At 36.7% G+C, this 15078-nt stretch overlaps 2 protein-coding genes across 5 annotated transcripts in view; one reads left to right on the top strand and one right to left on the bottom strand.

The window, feature by feature from the left end:
• Positions 1-377: 377 nt before the first annotated feature.
• On the top strand, positions 378-8624 carry LOC122572375 (aquaporin AQPAe.a-like). 2 transcript variants are annotated; one of them, XM_043737277.1, is made up of 9 exons: positions 378-507; positions 571-746; positions 879-1022; positions 1459-1692; positions 1783-1863; positions 2166-5027; positions 5128-6855; positions 7531-7654; positions 8335-8624. In XM_043737277.1, exons 1-6 carry the CDS (start codon positions 474-476, stop codon positions 2382-2384), a joined length of 888 nt encoding a protein of 295 aa, XP_043593212.1. In that variant the 5' UTR covers positions 378-473; the 3' UTR covers positions 2385-5027; positions 5128-6855; positions 7531-7654; positions 8335-8624. The 2 variants fall into 2 exon arrangements, with proteins under 2 accessions (XP_043593212.1, XP_043593202.1); XM_043737267.1 differs by having other exon boundaries at positions 2166-6855.
• The window catches only part of LOC122572384 (protein lethal(2)essential for life-like), a 12908-nt gene continuing 5143 nt past the window's right edge, over positions 7314-15078 (bottom strand). For all 3 annotated transcript variants that reach the window (XM_043737320.1, XM_043737311.1, XM_043737307.1), the window contains 3 exons: positions 14646-14897; positions 8624-8845; positions 7314-7432 (listed from right to left, as the gene is read on the bottom strand). In XM_043737320.1, coding sequence (XP_043593255.1) covers positions 7331-7432; positions 8624-8845; positions 14646-14897 — 576 coding nt within the window. In that variant the 3' untranslated portion in view covers positions 7314-7330. The remainder of the gene's footprint in view (positions 7433-8623; positions 8846-14645; positions 14898-15078) is intronic.

The following is a 15078-nucleotide window of genomic DNA, read 5'->3' as shown; positions in this document are numbered from 1 at the left end:
TATAATTTCATGTCTACTCTGACCAAAATATCATCTATGAATAAATCAGGGTTCGAAGGTTGTTCAAAACGTTTACTCGTGCTCTGGTCATTTTCTTGAAATGCCCGTGCGATTTGCTTGTAGCATTTATGTAACTCGTGCAATTTTTCCCTTACCGGTAAGAAAATCTTTCACAAAAAGGTTAGTAAAGCTGTACGATGTCTTTTGATAGGATCTAACGTAACCTCTGAGTCAAAGCTTTGGAAAAATATGAAATTTCTTGTAACTCCTCTTGAGCTGCATAATCAAGCACTGATTGGACAAAGAATGCAACATATCGTTCACACTCTTCGATAAGACTCTCTTTTTTTACATTATTGCGGAGTATGATAGCCACCGATGATTAGTATTGTCGAACGGAATTCGAGTACTGATTGCGGTAAAAGCATCGTTACGGTAGCTGTTAGTTCAAGTTAAAGACTCGCAGGAATATCATGGAGAACGACACCCGCAGCAAAGATTCTCAAAGTGAGTTTATCGAAATTAGTCGGAACCTGATGAAAGAATTCAACGTGTTCTGGTGTTTTTTAGGCTCAATGTGGTCTGTACAAAAGGGTACGACCACGATGTTCATCGCTGAAGTGCTGGGCACTGCGATACTTTTGTTTATTGGTTGCATGGGTTCTTTAGGAACGATGGGACCGATATTGCCACCGCCATTACAGACCTCCATGGCGTTCGGTATGACTGTCAACCTTTTGATTATGGTAAGAATATTTTACATCTTGTAAAAAAAAATCGAAGAAAGGAGAAATAAGTTTTAAGAGGCAGATTGTAATATTGTGATCTATTTATTTAATTTATCACTGCGATTATAGAAAATCTAATTATTATCATAGATGTTAGGACATATAAGCGGTGCGCATTTAAATCCTGCTGTCACCATTGGGGCAGTTATTCTTGGAATTAAAACCATTCCAACGGGTATTCTCTACGCAATAGCACAATTCATTGGAGCTACTATCGGATATGGATTACTAATGGTACGAATTTTTAGTTTTATTACTACTGTACGAACATAATTATCTTAACTAAAACGATGGATTTTTCCGTACTAATTTTGTATTATATGTGTAAATTTTACACTTATACACGTATAAAACGTTTCACATAATCTTGAACTGATTTAAATCGCTATATACAGTAATTATACGCGATATATGTCGAATTTTCACTTATGTATATATAAATTATTGTATTAATTGAACATATTACATAACACTTTGTATACGTATTGCACGAGTCTAAAGCATTCTTTGTAAATTCTTATATGATTAGAAGATGAAAAATTATCTCTCTCATATAAATCTGACGTCAGACTTTAACGATAAACCGATACGTCACACATATATCGCGATGATAAAAAACTTGTTAACTACTGTACTGAATGTTCGTTTAATTGTAATTTTAATGGGACAGACAATAACTCCGCCCGAGTTGTTCAATGATGGATATTCAAATTCGTCGGTGGGCCATTGCGTAACAGTCGTTCATCCTGGAATCAACACCACGCAAGCCATTTTAATCGAAATTCTTTGTACGTCGTTCATACTTTGCGCAGCGTGCGCTACTTGGGACCCAAGGTGCGCTCATACAACAGATTCGACGGCGATCCGATTTGGCTTCTCTGTTGTTGGCATTTCACTCGCGGCGGTAAAAAGTTTCACAATTAAAAATATGGCATTGTTTAGAAAACATAAGAAATTTATTCATGTGTACATTTTGGAAAATATACTCTTTTAGAGTCCTTACACTGGTTGTAGTATGAATCCTGCGCGTACTTTCGGCCCAGCTTTTTGGAATGGGAACTGGACGGATCAATGGGTGAGTTGAATTTTATTACTGAATAATATGATTTGTTTGATGTCTCTCAAAGATTTACACAAATCTTTCCAGCGTCATATTTTATATAATCTTACGATCTTAAACTTTAATCTTCATCGTACTCGATAAAAAACAAGTTTCCGCACTTTAGATTTTCCTTGTTAACGTTATCGGTTCGAAGATGATACCTCGTAGGTTCGAGAAAAGAGCAGTGCAAATATTTGTTCACAGTGCGCTGATTAGATTATATCATAAGTAGCGATAATCGTTCTTTTTTCTTGCTTTCATAAAAATTCTTCTAGATTTACTGGTTCGGACCGACTGCAGGCGCTTTCCTTGGAACGTATACATATGTGTATCTGTTTGCGGAGAAAAAAGCGGACGTACAGGACTTACAAGCTCATCTTAGGTATATAGAAATGAAGTCAATTAAAGCATCGTTGCAAGACATAAATTCCAAAGAAGGAAGAAATGTTAAGGAAGAAAATCTCGAATTAGTAAAGGGCGAGGAAGCTGCTTGATAACTGTTAAGGTACGATTATTCATTATCGACCGTTAGCAACAGTCTTCCATAATATCTAAAGTAGTTCAATAACGCCACCACGGGTGTCGCCGCACGTCACAGTATGGCGTGCACTGTATTTCCATCAACATATATTGCATTTATCTCGTATATATATACAGTATTTATCTCGTCTTGTATTATTTCAACAAAATTGACATCACTTATACTACTTATTTACTATTTAACAGTATAAGTGTGATTTATAGATTAATTATTTTATGGTTATGTAGCTGTAGGATGTATAAATAATGTAACGATTTCTTTAATTCAAATTATTTAATATTCCCGGATGACACGAGAGTAACTTGTGCTAGTAGGGAAAATGATAAGTGTTTAAGTGATGTAACAATTCTCAATATGTCTAATTTAAAGATTCACATATTTATATACAAAAAATATATTTGTTCATTAAAACATCGAAATGAGACGTAATTTCTTCTAAGTAGGTACATACAGTATTTAGAGTGTCAGAGTATCTTCCAAGTATTTTTGACTCATACAGTTCATACGGTTTCTATTTAGGGCTATTCTATTTTCTCAAGGAGCTCAGCATTTTCCTCAATGATCTGCTTTAATGAACCAATCTAATCAATGTATGTACACACTAGACAAATAACTACTTTAAGAACGTAGTCAGGTGACGACGTGGAAAGGTTTATTTCTGACATGAAAATTCTGCGCAGATTCATGTTCCACAAATACGTCGTCACAATTCGAATCAATAGGGCGGCTCTAGAATTTTAAGCTCCATTCACACTTGTGTTCTACGTCTTGGGGGTTAAATTACTTACGGTATAACAAAATATCTGCTTGCCAGATGTGTATTTTATTTTCAATTCATAAAACGTTACCCGTCCTGCGTAAATTCAATTGTTAAGTTTGCAATATTTAAAGTCATAAAATTTCTTAGAATTGGAAGCATCATTACTTTTTTATTTTTTTATTAAAGCAAAGTTGACGTGCAACGTGTCTCTGTAACCATTTTATCTATGTATAAAAGATATTGTGCCAGTCTAGATAAAAATGGAAACGTAATGGAAACAAATGTTTGTTTTTTCCGAGTTGCGTTTTATTATGTAGAGATCAATACGTGAAACAAGGTGACAATTATTGGGTATAAACCTATTATTAGTTCTTCCACGCAACGATTAATACCTTTTTTCATAAAAGATACCATCAGGAGCACTACTAAATAACCACCAGTTATAGACATGCAATTATTTCACCAGATTGAGGTGCAGTATTAATGAACGAATCAATTATTTAAAGAGTTAATTTTTACTTTAAAGTTCTTTGACAATAAATTTTATCAACGACGTGTTTTTATGTGCATTGCCACCCTATATGTAAACGATATCGGATTTCTAACCGCAACATGTTGTAAAAACAAAGAGGAAACACAAAACAGGGAGATAGCTTTCAGGTTATAGTAGCCGCAGCAGAATATGTATTAATCGTATTTCGGTCTGACTGTGCGTATCTGCGTAAGCTATAATTAAGGAAACCTCCCACATATTTCGACATAGCTTTACGCGTAATATATTTCCAAACAGTTCATAAGAATTTTACTTTTCGAGATCAGGGCTAATTGCGCGTTTAAACGTTGTTCTACTCGTCCAAAAGGGACGACCTAAGAGTACGTGATCAAAAGCACTTCATTACAAGTACTCTGGTACATTTATTATGCACATATAGATGGACGTTTCTTTCTTTTTCTATTTTTCTATACACACGCGTGCGCGTAATACACACACACACACATGTGAGTTTTATTCTATATATATAAAATGAAACTCAACCGCTGCAACTATCGATTACCTGCTGCATCCATCCATGGAACGTTCTGGAGACCGAGACTGGAGCATTTGAAACACGTTGTTCCTGTTTTCAATTGATTCATTTCTTCTATTGTTAATAGTATTATTTGTTTCTACAAAAATAAAATCCAAAATCTCAATGACAAAAACCAAATTTTTCTCTTTCTTGATAAGCGCGATGTTATATAACAAAATTGAATCCCCATAATATTTTCAATCCTCATTATCGTTGCCAATATCATGTATATATGTAGTTGACGCGACGTTAAAACGTATTAAAAGGAGAACTCGGTCGATAAGAAGATGGCTGCTGTTGCATGCGACACAACGGTTGATAAAACAACGTTTGAATGTTGAACATCCACAATCAGCAAGGTGCACAAGCACTACGAACGTCACAATGCATTAAGTCATACGAAGATCAGTATCGTTAACTATGCGTTAGTTTTTAAATATACCCGACGACTCAGCGGTTGCATAGAACGCTATTAAATTTATAGTATTCCATACGAACATCGTCCGACTACATTATACACACATACATGCGTATATGTATATATCGAGTCGTTAAGCAGCTACGAAACCATATCATTCCAGAATGTTACGCATTCGTGCACCTGAGAGAGCAATGAAAACATTAGGAGACACGCGGTCTGCATCCAGCTGGATACATATGTCGATAGACATATTCCGGTTCTGTTCTTGCCCCTCCCGGTTGTGTGTGAATTTATCGCGAACATCTGCTCAGCTTTATGCTTTCGCTTCTATGGCCAGGCTGCCTGGTAATTTTCCTTTCATCATTCAACCCTTAAAATTATTCCAGTTTTCATTATTGTATATATTACATGTTTGAAAAGCTACACAAAAGGTTTTATATCGTAGGGATCTTGGCCACGATTCTTATTCCCATGAATAAACTTGCATCAGCTACGCGCCCTTCAAGCAAGATACTACGCATTAGGTCAGAAGACGCATACGAAAAATCGATAGAGCTACAGCTGTCACGTGAAGCCTGTATTGCGCAATAATACGCGCCCTTTGCATAAGCGTCGTTGGTTTTGGAAGGTCATTGTGACACGTGATTGAGCAAATGTGATAAAATTAACACGTGATTAACGTGTCACGTTACTTTTCCTGCCATGATCAACCTCATTAACCTCAGAATGTTGACCTGTATCACGCTATACATATATGCAGTTCGTGTGTGTTTGCAAACATGATGCTATTTATTGCGTGACATGGGTCAGAGTTATGATCGTGCCTCCGAATTATCTTAAAGTAACGAGCTTCTTTATCCTCCTTTTATCTAGCTTTCTATCCTACCGTATCGATGGAATTCGTTTTTAGCAAACATATGTTTCGGGATAACTACGCAGCTTTCATGACGAAATACGCCATGTAATCTGGCCGGGATTTTGCTTCATTAACTGACCATTGCTCTCCCCACCTTGAGAGTGACTTTACAGAACGAACTTCTGGTATTCGCGCTCAATGGAGAAAATAGATACGTAATATTTTCTAGAAATGTGTTTTTCGAAAATTAATCATATAAGATCACTTGTTGTGTCCAGTTGCACTTCTGTACTGTGTCATAGTTTACTGTCCCTTTGATTATTCAGTAGTAATTCTGATAAAGATGTGTACCGAATTGTTCATTACCATCTATAGACTTATGTACGATAACAACGTCATCTCACTCATACTTGCAGAAGAACAAAAATGCAATCTTATCTCGAGTTATTAAAGGTAGCAGAAACAAGAGAAGCACTCATGTAGAAGTAAAATACTCGGTTTGCTTGTTGAATGCAAGCTAACATTGTAAGAGATCGAAAAATGTTTTCAAAGATTCAATGTTTGTATTGTTAAAATAATTAACGACAAACGTGACGTGGCCTATAAGCTTCTGAAAAATCACGCGTAGTAAATAGCATCGTTAAAGACAACCTCAAACTGTCCTTGACTTCGGAAACTGCGTAGTGTTTCTAAGGAATAGCCCTTTCCCCTTACGTTACGACGAAAACAAATAGCCAAATAATACAAGGTTAGTCGTTCCTTGCTTCCATCACGCACATAATCCAACCGCTCGAAGTGTAAATATATAGGTATGGAAGAAGGAAATGTACGTTTGTGTGAGTGAGGCTATGGTGGGGACCAGGTGGGAGATTGTGCCAGAAATCTCGTCGTTGCCTCCCCGATCAATACTCGGATTTTGCTTGTTTTTTCCACAAAAATCAGTTAAATAGTGATAACTGTGTCGTTGAATGATAGTTTATGACACGAGGAACACGATGATATGAGTGGCTGTTAAATAAATGATGGAATAAATATAGAAATCATGAGTTGAAAGAAAATGCGCATTAGGTGCCGGTTGCCGGCGTAACTTCTCGAACATTCAGTACTGCGACGCCGCACGCCTATATAAGAGGGCCGGCCGGCTTGGCTCGGCGCATTCGTAAATAAACTTTCGTTCAGTTCGGACGCAGCGAACACCCGAAGACCCACCAACCAGTGAACATACCTCTACTTCTTTTACGTGGTCCACGAGGCTGCTGACAACACGACGAGAAAATGTAGACGAGACGGATTCGGTGCGGAGCGCGACAGTTTACCGTGGGTATTCCTAGCTTTTAAGTAATTTGGTCTTTTTTTTAAAATTGTAGTTTTGTGGTTTGGGTTTATTGAAAGCTTTCGCTTCTGCGATATTACTTTTGTTTCACAGTAGATACATTGAAATGTATTGCTATGACAATTTATGCTTTGACTTTAAATGAATTATTGAATATTGAATTTATTAGATACGTAGAAGATAAAGCAAAAGCAATAACGTTGAAGCTAGTTTGATATTAGCAATTATTTAAGAAATATATAATACACTTTGATGAATTATTCTTGATGAAAATTTTCTATATCATTTTATAACAAATTTAACCCAAGGGTTTTAACAATTTATGTATATATATGTGTTTTTATATAATTTTTTCCGATTTATAATATTATATAAAATTCTACCGAATTATTTTTATAAGAACTATATAATGCGTAAATGTAAAAAAAAGATTATGTCAAAATACTTCGGTCGTGATTATTATTTTTCTTCCGTAGACGTTTCTATTTTGACCGGTTTACTCGCCGGTTCTCCTGTTTTCGTGATTTCAATGATTCGTTCAGTTCCGCTAGGTGTCTCTCCCTGAAAGAAAATGATAACATAAAAAACTAAGTCGTTATATAGATCGTAAAAGCGATCACGAAACAAATGAACGAGGCTTTTTATATTTGTTTTTATAGTGAACCCTACGGGGTCGGTGCTTGAACAATCCGTACGCAACCATAATCTGGTCAGATTAGAGTTCGAAATTTCCTCACACATTTTGAACTATTTGAGAAGAGCACCTCGAGATACAGGCATTAGGTAAGCGGTCATTGAACCGACGTATTTCTATTGTTCTACAGTTTTAACGCTAATATAAGATCAGAAAATTAACATTAGGGCTCATAGTGTCGCTACTTAATTATGCAATTCGAAATATTATATTCTTATTCAAAATAATACCATAAGCTGTAAATCTATGTAAATTTGGAGATATTTCACATTTCAAAGAATCCTCTTTTGAATCATATTTCAAAAATTCTTTCGAATCAAAATTGTTGATACGTAGCGTCACTCTAGCCTGTTTAGTTACACATCAGTTATATAGATGTCGCCCTTAGCCTCTCTATATCAAATACGTCTATAGTGTATTTTCACGATGTCTTCTCAATGCTGAGTGAATCGTAAAGTACTCCCTGATCTTTTAATTGACATCTCGATGAGGAGCACTCGCTAGTTTCGGACTTTATCGATTTTAACTACTTTCAAGTTGACCTTTTTTTTATTATTACTACTAGACATTCGATTATATGTGTATATATATATATATATATATCTTTGACCAACTAACAATTATATACTATATCTTATACGATTATACAGAAATTTTGCTCCTTGAGTTATTTATCGAGTTAAAGTCGATAAACATTGTTACGAATACTTTTACGAATGTGCCTCATCTACGTGAAAGTCTTTAATTCAACGTGACGTTCTTTTTATAGTTTAGAGCAGACTCGTAGTTTGAGGTCGAGAATAAATCGTCGGCACCATCTTGTCTAAACGAATACTCTACTACAAGGGCACACGGAACGTTGGAATTGAGAACAAAAAATAAGTATACAGAATCAAATAGAACGGGGAAAAGATACAAAAACAATAGAAAACAAAACAAAAGAAGGCTAGGAAGAGAACGGATCATTTTCCTAAAGTGCTCTAGCTTTGCGAATCGAGAAGCGTCGGACGAGTCCTTCGCTCGGATTCGCCACCGAGCTCTCCTCTTCGTCTCGTTACCTTTTTGGGTGCCGTGATAGTTAAAACACCATCCGAAGAAAGGCTCGAGGTAATATTGATCACATCGTGAGATGGAGGCAAGACGTATCTCCGTACGAAGTGTCTGCTGATAAATCCGTGCTCGTCTTGTCTCTCCTCGTGTTTGGCTTCGACAATAACGTTGTTACCGACCGTCTTCACCGTGATTTCCTCCGGTGAGAATTGTTGAACGTCCAATATTACCTGCGCAGATCAGAACGAAGCAGTTAAGACAGGTCGAACGGGGAAAACTATCATCTTTTAGGAACACGATGTTGCGTATAGTAACCGATACGATGTATCAAAGAGGCCATAACAGAGATCCATACGACCATTGAAATATATTTCTACCATCCAATTCTTAATTACACACGTTTGTATTCCGTTAAATCTACCAAAAAAAAAAAGATACAAATCATCTTTTATTGCAAAATTTAAGTATTCAGGCTTTTCACAACACCGATTATCGAAAGAGGCTCGCTCATTTAAATTACCGCCGCTTTAAGGCAGGCGAAGGCAGCCTTCGCCTGCTACCGAAATCTGCATTTATAATTAATTTGTTAACCAGTCAGTCTGTATATCAAGATAACAAGTTTTCTCCTTCGGAAGACCTTAGGTGTCTGTCTGTTGGATACACGAGAAATTTACAACTATTAGCTATTTAGCTATCATACGCACAACCGTTTCTAAAGCCTTCTTTAACCACTCTAATAGTACTCGAAAGAGAAAAAAGCGTAACTCAGTGGAAGAAAAGAAGTACCTATCAAATAAAAGCCGTTCTTCCGGTTAACTCAAATTGTCCACGCAGTAACTTCTAGTTACGAAGGTCGCCGGAGCTTATAGAACATGAAGACACAGTAGGAAAGAAAAAATATGTAGGAGTTAATCCCAGCTTTTTCTATTTTCTACCCGTCGCAAAGTTTTTGCTTATTTTCCGTTCTTGTTCTGTATTTTTCATGTAACATCAGTGTTTTGTAATTTCCATTCTACGTGAATGTAACCGCTGAGAACGAGCAAACCGAGAAGATGTAGTTGATAAACACATCTATCTGGAACATCGTTTCCTCCCCCCCTTTTTTTTGTTCACTCGCAAGTAAGACGTGCGTGCAAAGTATACAAGTAGCAGGTGGAATCATTTTCTACTATTGAACAAAAAGAGAGAAACAGAATCGTCACGTTGACACGCGTGTTTTGTACTTCGATCAACAATTTATCTCGTGGTTAGCAGCTTCACTTTGGAAACAGACATTATGTGAAAGAAAGCGAGGGTAAACGCATCAGTGACAGCAAAGAAAAAGCGAACCGTGGTTCTTTGGGTGATACTAGCGTGATCCCAGGACCCGGGGAGCAATTTTCAAAGTTAGAAAATAAGGAAAAAGCTTGTGCAGAATGATACGGAGAACCTTCACTTTCTTTCGTACATTTCGGGCAAAGTAGCAAGAGACCGTCAAACAAATTTTAAATCTCCAGTGCTGCTGCATATTGAATATATATATAGCGAGAGAGAGAGAGAGAAAGAGAGGAGGAGAGAGTGAGAGAGAGAGCGACACATTGTGCGCCTGCATTTTTGTACATATAGAATATTTCGTATTGAATCGTTTTCTATGGTCTTATCGTTGATGATTCGAGAAGCATTTATTTTTATATAGAGATTATTATATATATAGCGAAACAAAAAAGAGATCCGAAAGTTTTAAGGGAAAGCCGTTTTTTAGTCCGAGAGGCGCCCCCATTTCAGGGGGGTGCTCCGACACACCTCACACTTTTTCGATTCTTTCTGTCGACAAAAAAAAAAAAAAAAGAAAGGAAGCAAAAAGAAGACTGATATGATATCCATGTAACGATCCTTTTTTTTTCGGATTTCAATTACAAAGAAAAGTCGTCCTCTTTGAATATTTCAAGGTATTTGGTATCGTTTGTTGAAACGGAAACAAAATCCATTTGTGAGTGTAAAAGTTAAAGAGAAAGAAACAAAGAAATGAGAATGGCGAAAGCCGGTTAAACTGTGATTTTTGGAAGGAACTTCCGGCATAATAAAACGTGTGTCTGTCAGAAAATAGTCGCGTGTACATTTCGGATTCAGTGTAAACGAAACTTCTTTTGCTACAAAATTTTGACAATTTTTCGCTATTCGAGTTTTTTTGAAGAAAAATAGTAGTTTTCGAGACCTGACTTCATCCTACCACAACATTTTTAAGCCCCCTCTTCCTTGAGGGAGGGGGTTCCTATATACATATATATATATAAAAGGAGAAGGAACCAACAATTGAAATTGTAATAGTCCCGAAAAACGTTCCGAATCTTTATACCACTACACAAAGCTGTGAACCATTTGAAAAGAGAGGGCTGTAAGGCGAGGAGAGAAATCAATTTTTAGAATCCTTTATGTGTCAAACTTGAGATAGAGAATTATGCAGCAAAGAAAGAACATGCTGGGGGAAAGCAGCAGCAGCAACAGCAGCAGCAGTAGTAGTAATAGTAGTAGTAGTAGTGGCAGAAACAGAAATCGGTTTTCGGGCCTTCTGGTGTTCCAGTTCTTTAGTTCGTTTCGTTGATTGTAGTCCCTGAAGATTGTGCCCCCTCCCCCTTTTTTCTATTTTTTTGTTTCTTCTGTTATAATTACTTTTAATTCGATGATTGAATTGCTTCATTATAACAGTTCTGTATTGAAACGTTGCGTTGATAGTATTATTTTTCAATCGTAGAGTTATTTGATATTTTTGGTTAATATTTTTTTTCGTTTGGCTCCATTAGTTCCTTCCCTTTATCTCTTTTGAGTTACACCATCTCCTTTAATTCTTTCTGTACTTCCCTTTACGAATGCGCTAATTTCGTTCCCACTTCCTTTTTTCCTTACGTTCCACAACTAGATTTCTAGGTCTTGAAAAATAATATTCGATACATTTGAGAATTTGAGATACGAGGTTTCGTTCTTTTCATTTGATTTCTTATTTTCCTAAACACGTATATATATTTCTAACACGTTCTGTACTTATTGGACGACACCTATGATAAAAATTCATAAATGACAACAATATAAAAAGAAAAGGTTATCACTTTAGATTGTCTCAGCCTAAGTTAATCGACCGTTAAACCGCGAAATAGTGGAACAAATATTTCGCTCACTGTATTAAAGAAACTCCAATTGCACGATATTATGATAAAATAAAAGAGAAACAGTAAAAAAAGAGAGAGATGGGCCAGTAAATATTTAGCCTGTTCTAATCCAGTGTATTCAAATTATTGAACATATTTAGCTTGTGGCGATATAATTACTTAAAGAAGCTTTCAAATAATCCCTTGATATCAAAGCGAGAGTTACTAAGTTACAACGGTTACTTAAGAAGAACAAAGCAAACGAGAACAATTTGTATTCAGTGTAAAACATCTAAAACAATTAGAAGAAGAAAAAATCTACGAGAAAGGGAAATGTCGAGTGTGTGTGATGTGCTTTAAACATTCTATGCTCGAGAGGTTACAAATATTCCAGGCGTTTTATCCAGTTCGAAATATCAAATATACCGATACGTAGACAAAAAGATAACTTTTTCTGATCTTCGAACTTACAAGCTTCGTAATATGTGTATATAATTGTGCAGAGATGAGAAATTTGATAGGCAAAGAAATGCGGGTCTGATTGGTGGCTATTGCCTCATTATTGCTTAAAATTTAACAGGGCCACCTCGTGTCATGCGTATTTTCGTAATTAACTGAAATACTTATATGAAATATATGTTATATATATTATACATTATACATTATACATTATATACTATATATATAGTGTCTTTTTGAAATTCATTTTTAGAAGTTCGCTTACTTTTGATATTTTCTTTTGCTAGTTCCTCTTATCGAAAGCACCTTTTACTCTTGAAATATTGTCTTTGATCAATATTTTTCTTCATTCTTCGTTTCCTTGAGTTTTCTTTTGACTCGTAGCTATTTCGAAGCCTAATTTAACGCTCAACGGTATTAGCAATAATTAATATTCCGAATATCAATCCGTTTTCACTGGCTGGACACATAATTAATCTTCTTCCAACTAACTTCTTACATACAATCTAAGACCAACGACGGCTATCCCATTACTTTTTGGCTCCGGCCGAAAGTTATGGGATAGCCGTTGACTGAATATATTCGTGGTGCTTACAATAACGCGTTCAAGGATAATGTCTGTGAATCTTCAAAATCCGATCGAATACTAGCAATAAAAGATTATAATAGAGCGTTAAATTTCCAACGAATTTCAAGCACATTTATTTGGGTGTTACTAACAGAATTGCATCAAGTCGTGTCGCATATATCGTGTATATTTCAAACATTCGAAGCGTCCGACTTATTCGAGGAATCACAATTTACACGTTTTTTGAAATTGCGCGAACAAGCTTTAACCAGGTTTAAGGAACCAAATTGTCTCTTTTAGACAAGCTGTATAATATTAACTATCTTCCTTTTGACGTTTGATAAGCGAAATCTAACAAAAGCTGCAGCTAATTTTCTAATCGGTTAAACAGAAAACATCGTCTTCTCTCCTTTGTCTTCGTTCTCGACCTTGTTCGATCATTGTAACAAATTAACGCGACCCTAAAGATTCTCAATCCTTTCTTTGAACTCTCCTCTTCCATGGGATTCCACGTACGCGTGGGATCCTATTGAAGACGAGAGGTATCCCACGCCCAGTCCCTCGCAGCAGTACTCTCCCACCCTGTGACGTACAATAACGATCTTGAAAGTAAGTTCTTGAAACGAGAAAACATCCAGTAAGACGTAGATTCTATAATTCACGTCGAGATATCACGATTAAATAGTCATGACATCATATTATTAACCGTTCTAATGCAAAGCATAGTGGCGACTTGAGGCCGTCTTTTGTACATCGAAATCAAATATCCCCGCAGAGTTCCACAGTAACGTTACACAAAGTGAAACTGTACGAGCAAAGTGTAAAATCGAAGCGTGTCACGCGCCCCTCCTCCAACAACGATTTCACGCTTAATAACACATATTTACGATCGACAACTTTCAGAGGCCATCAGACGAGTTACGAAGGAGCTGTAACGAATAACAAAAATTAGTAGCATCACTGGTGTCAAGAAGAAATACGTTCAACTCATCAAACGTGAATCGCTTGCTTAGCCCTGAAATCGGCGTTTAATTAAACGAAATTTGATAACGCACAGGTTCGTTTCTAGCAAGCATCATACATAGTACTTTGACAGAAATAGCAATAGGGTACATACACTGCTCAGATTATCTGAGAACGCGTGCCAACTAAATTGCTCTAAATTGTTCCAAATTGTCCAATGGAAAAGGTCTCTAAATTCAAGTAAATCGAAATATTAATTCGAAACGATTTCTTAGCGACGCAATAAATTCGTAAGATATAAACATCCATTATTAATCTATTAGTAATTTTTGATTTGACAATCCAGTGACTCCTAATTAACTGTAGTCTTCCAAAGAGATCACATCTGATCCATATCCATAGTTACCACTCGAACCAGAAGGGTAATCCTGGCTATACCTATTGTTTTTGACAATAGGTGTGGTTAGATACCATCGAGTGATAACTATGGATATGGCTCGCGATTCTCTATAATCCGATCAACAGTACATCAACGATGGCCGAATCAATCAATCCGTGAAATGATTCTTGAAAAGCTTCTCAAAGAGTAAGAAAACGACAATACTAGAAACAACAATACCTTCCCTTGTTCGCCGATCAACAGCGAGAAATTAATGTCAACAGAACCGAGCCTATATTTCCACCTACACCATTGGATCTATTTCCCTAACCATACACGAAGACAGGTCAAACGAACCATACGCTTTGATCCTCCAGATCCAATAAGAATCTTGCGATTCATTCGATGTAGCCTGCATCATCCCTTGGGGCTTTGCAAGTCTAAGTTCAGTTTGAAGTAGAGTCACATCGCAGTTGTCGATTACGCGATTTACTCGTACAAACATCTGACAAAGGTTGACGCATAAAATGGTCACAAACCTGGAAGTTGTCCTTGTCGTCGATCTGGATCGTGCTCGATCCACTCGAGGGCTGACACGTCACGTTCCTCCAGGGACGGTAGTACCTATCGCGAAAGATCGAACGTAGAGGTCTGTCGAGGTTGAGATCGGAGAACCGTGATAGGAGTTCGTCTCGATTTAATCCTCTGCCAAAGTGTTGGTCCATCAATCTGGACATGGGTCGATCTAAATCGTCCCACCAGTCACGGAATATCAATGGCACCACCGACATCTGAAACGGCAATGAACAATGAAGAAAATCAGTAATATCGGTCAGTTCTTGCTTTTCGATTTAGGACGTAGTATAGATCGCGCAATGGTGATATATACAGGAGAAAATAACAAAAAAGGAGGATACTCCGTCTTGAAACGTGGTTAAATATAATATTACGAGACAATTAAACGTTTATAAC

This window comes from Bombus pyrosoma, linkage group LG2, assembly GCF_014825855.1.
Source record: "Bombus pyrosoma isolate SC7728 linkage group LG2, ASM1482585v1, whole genome shotgun sequence".
Lineage (NCBI taxonomy): Eukaryota > Metazoa > Arthropoda > Insecta > Hymenoptera > Apidae > Bombus > Bombus pyrosoma.
This window is presented reverse-complemented; position numbering and strand designations above follow the sequence as displayed.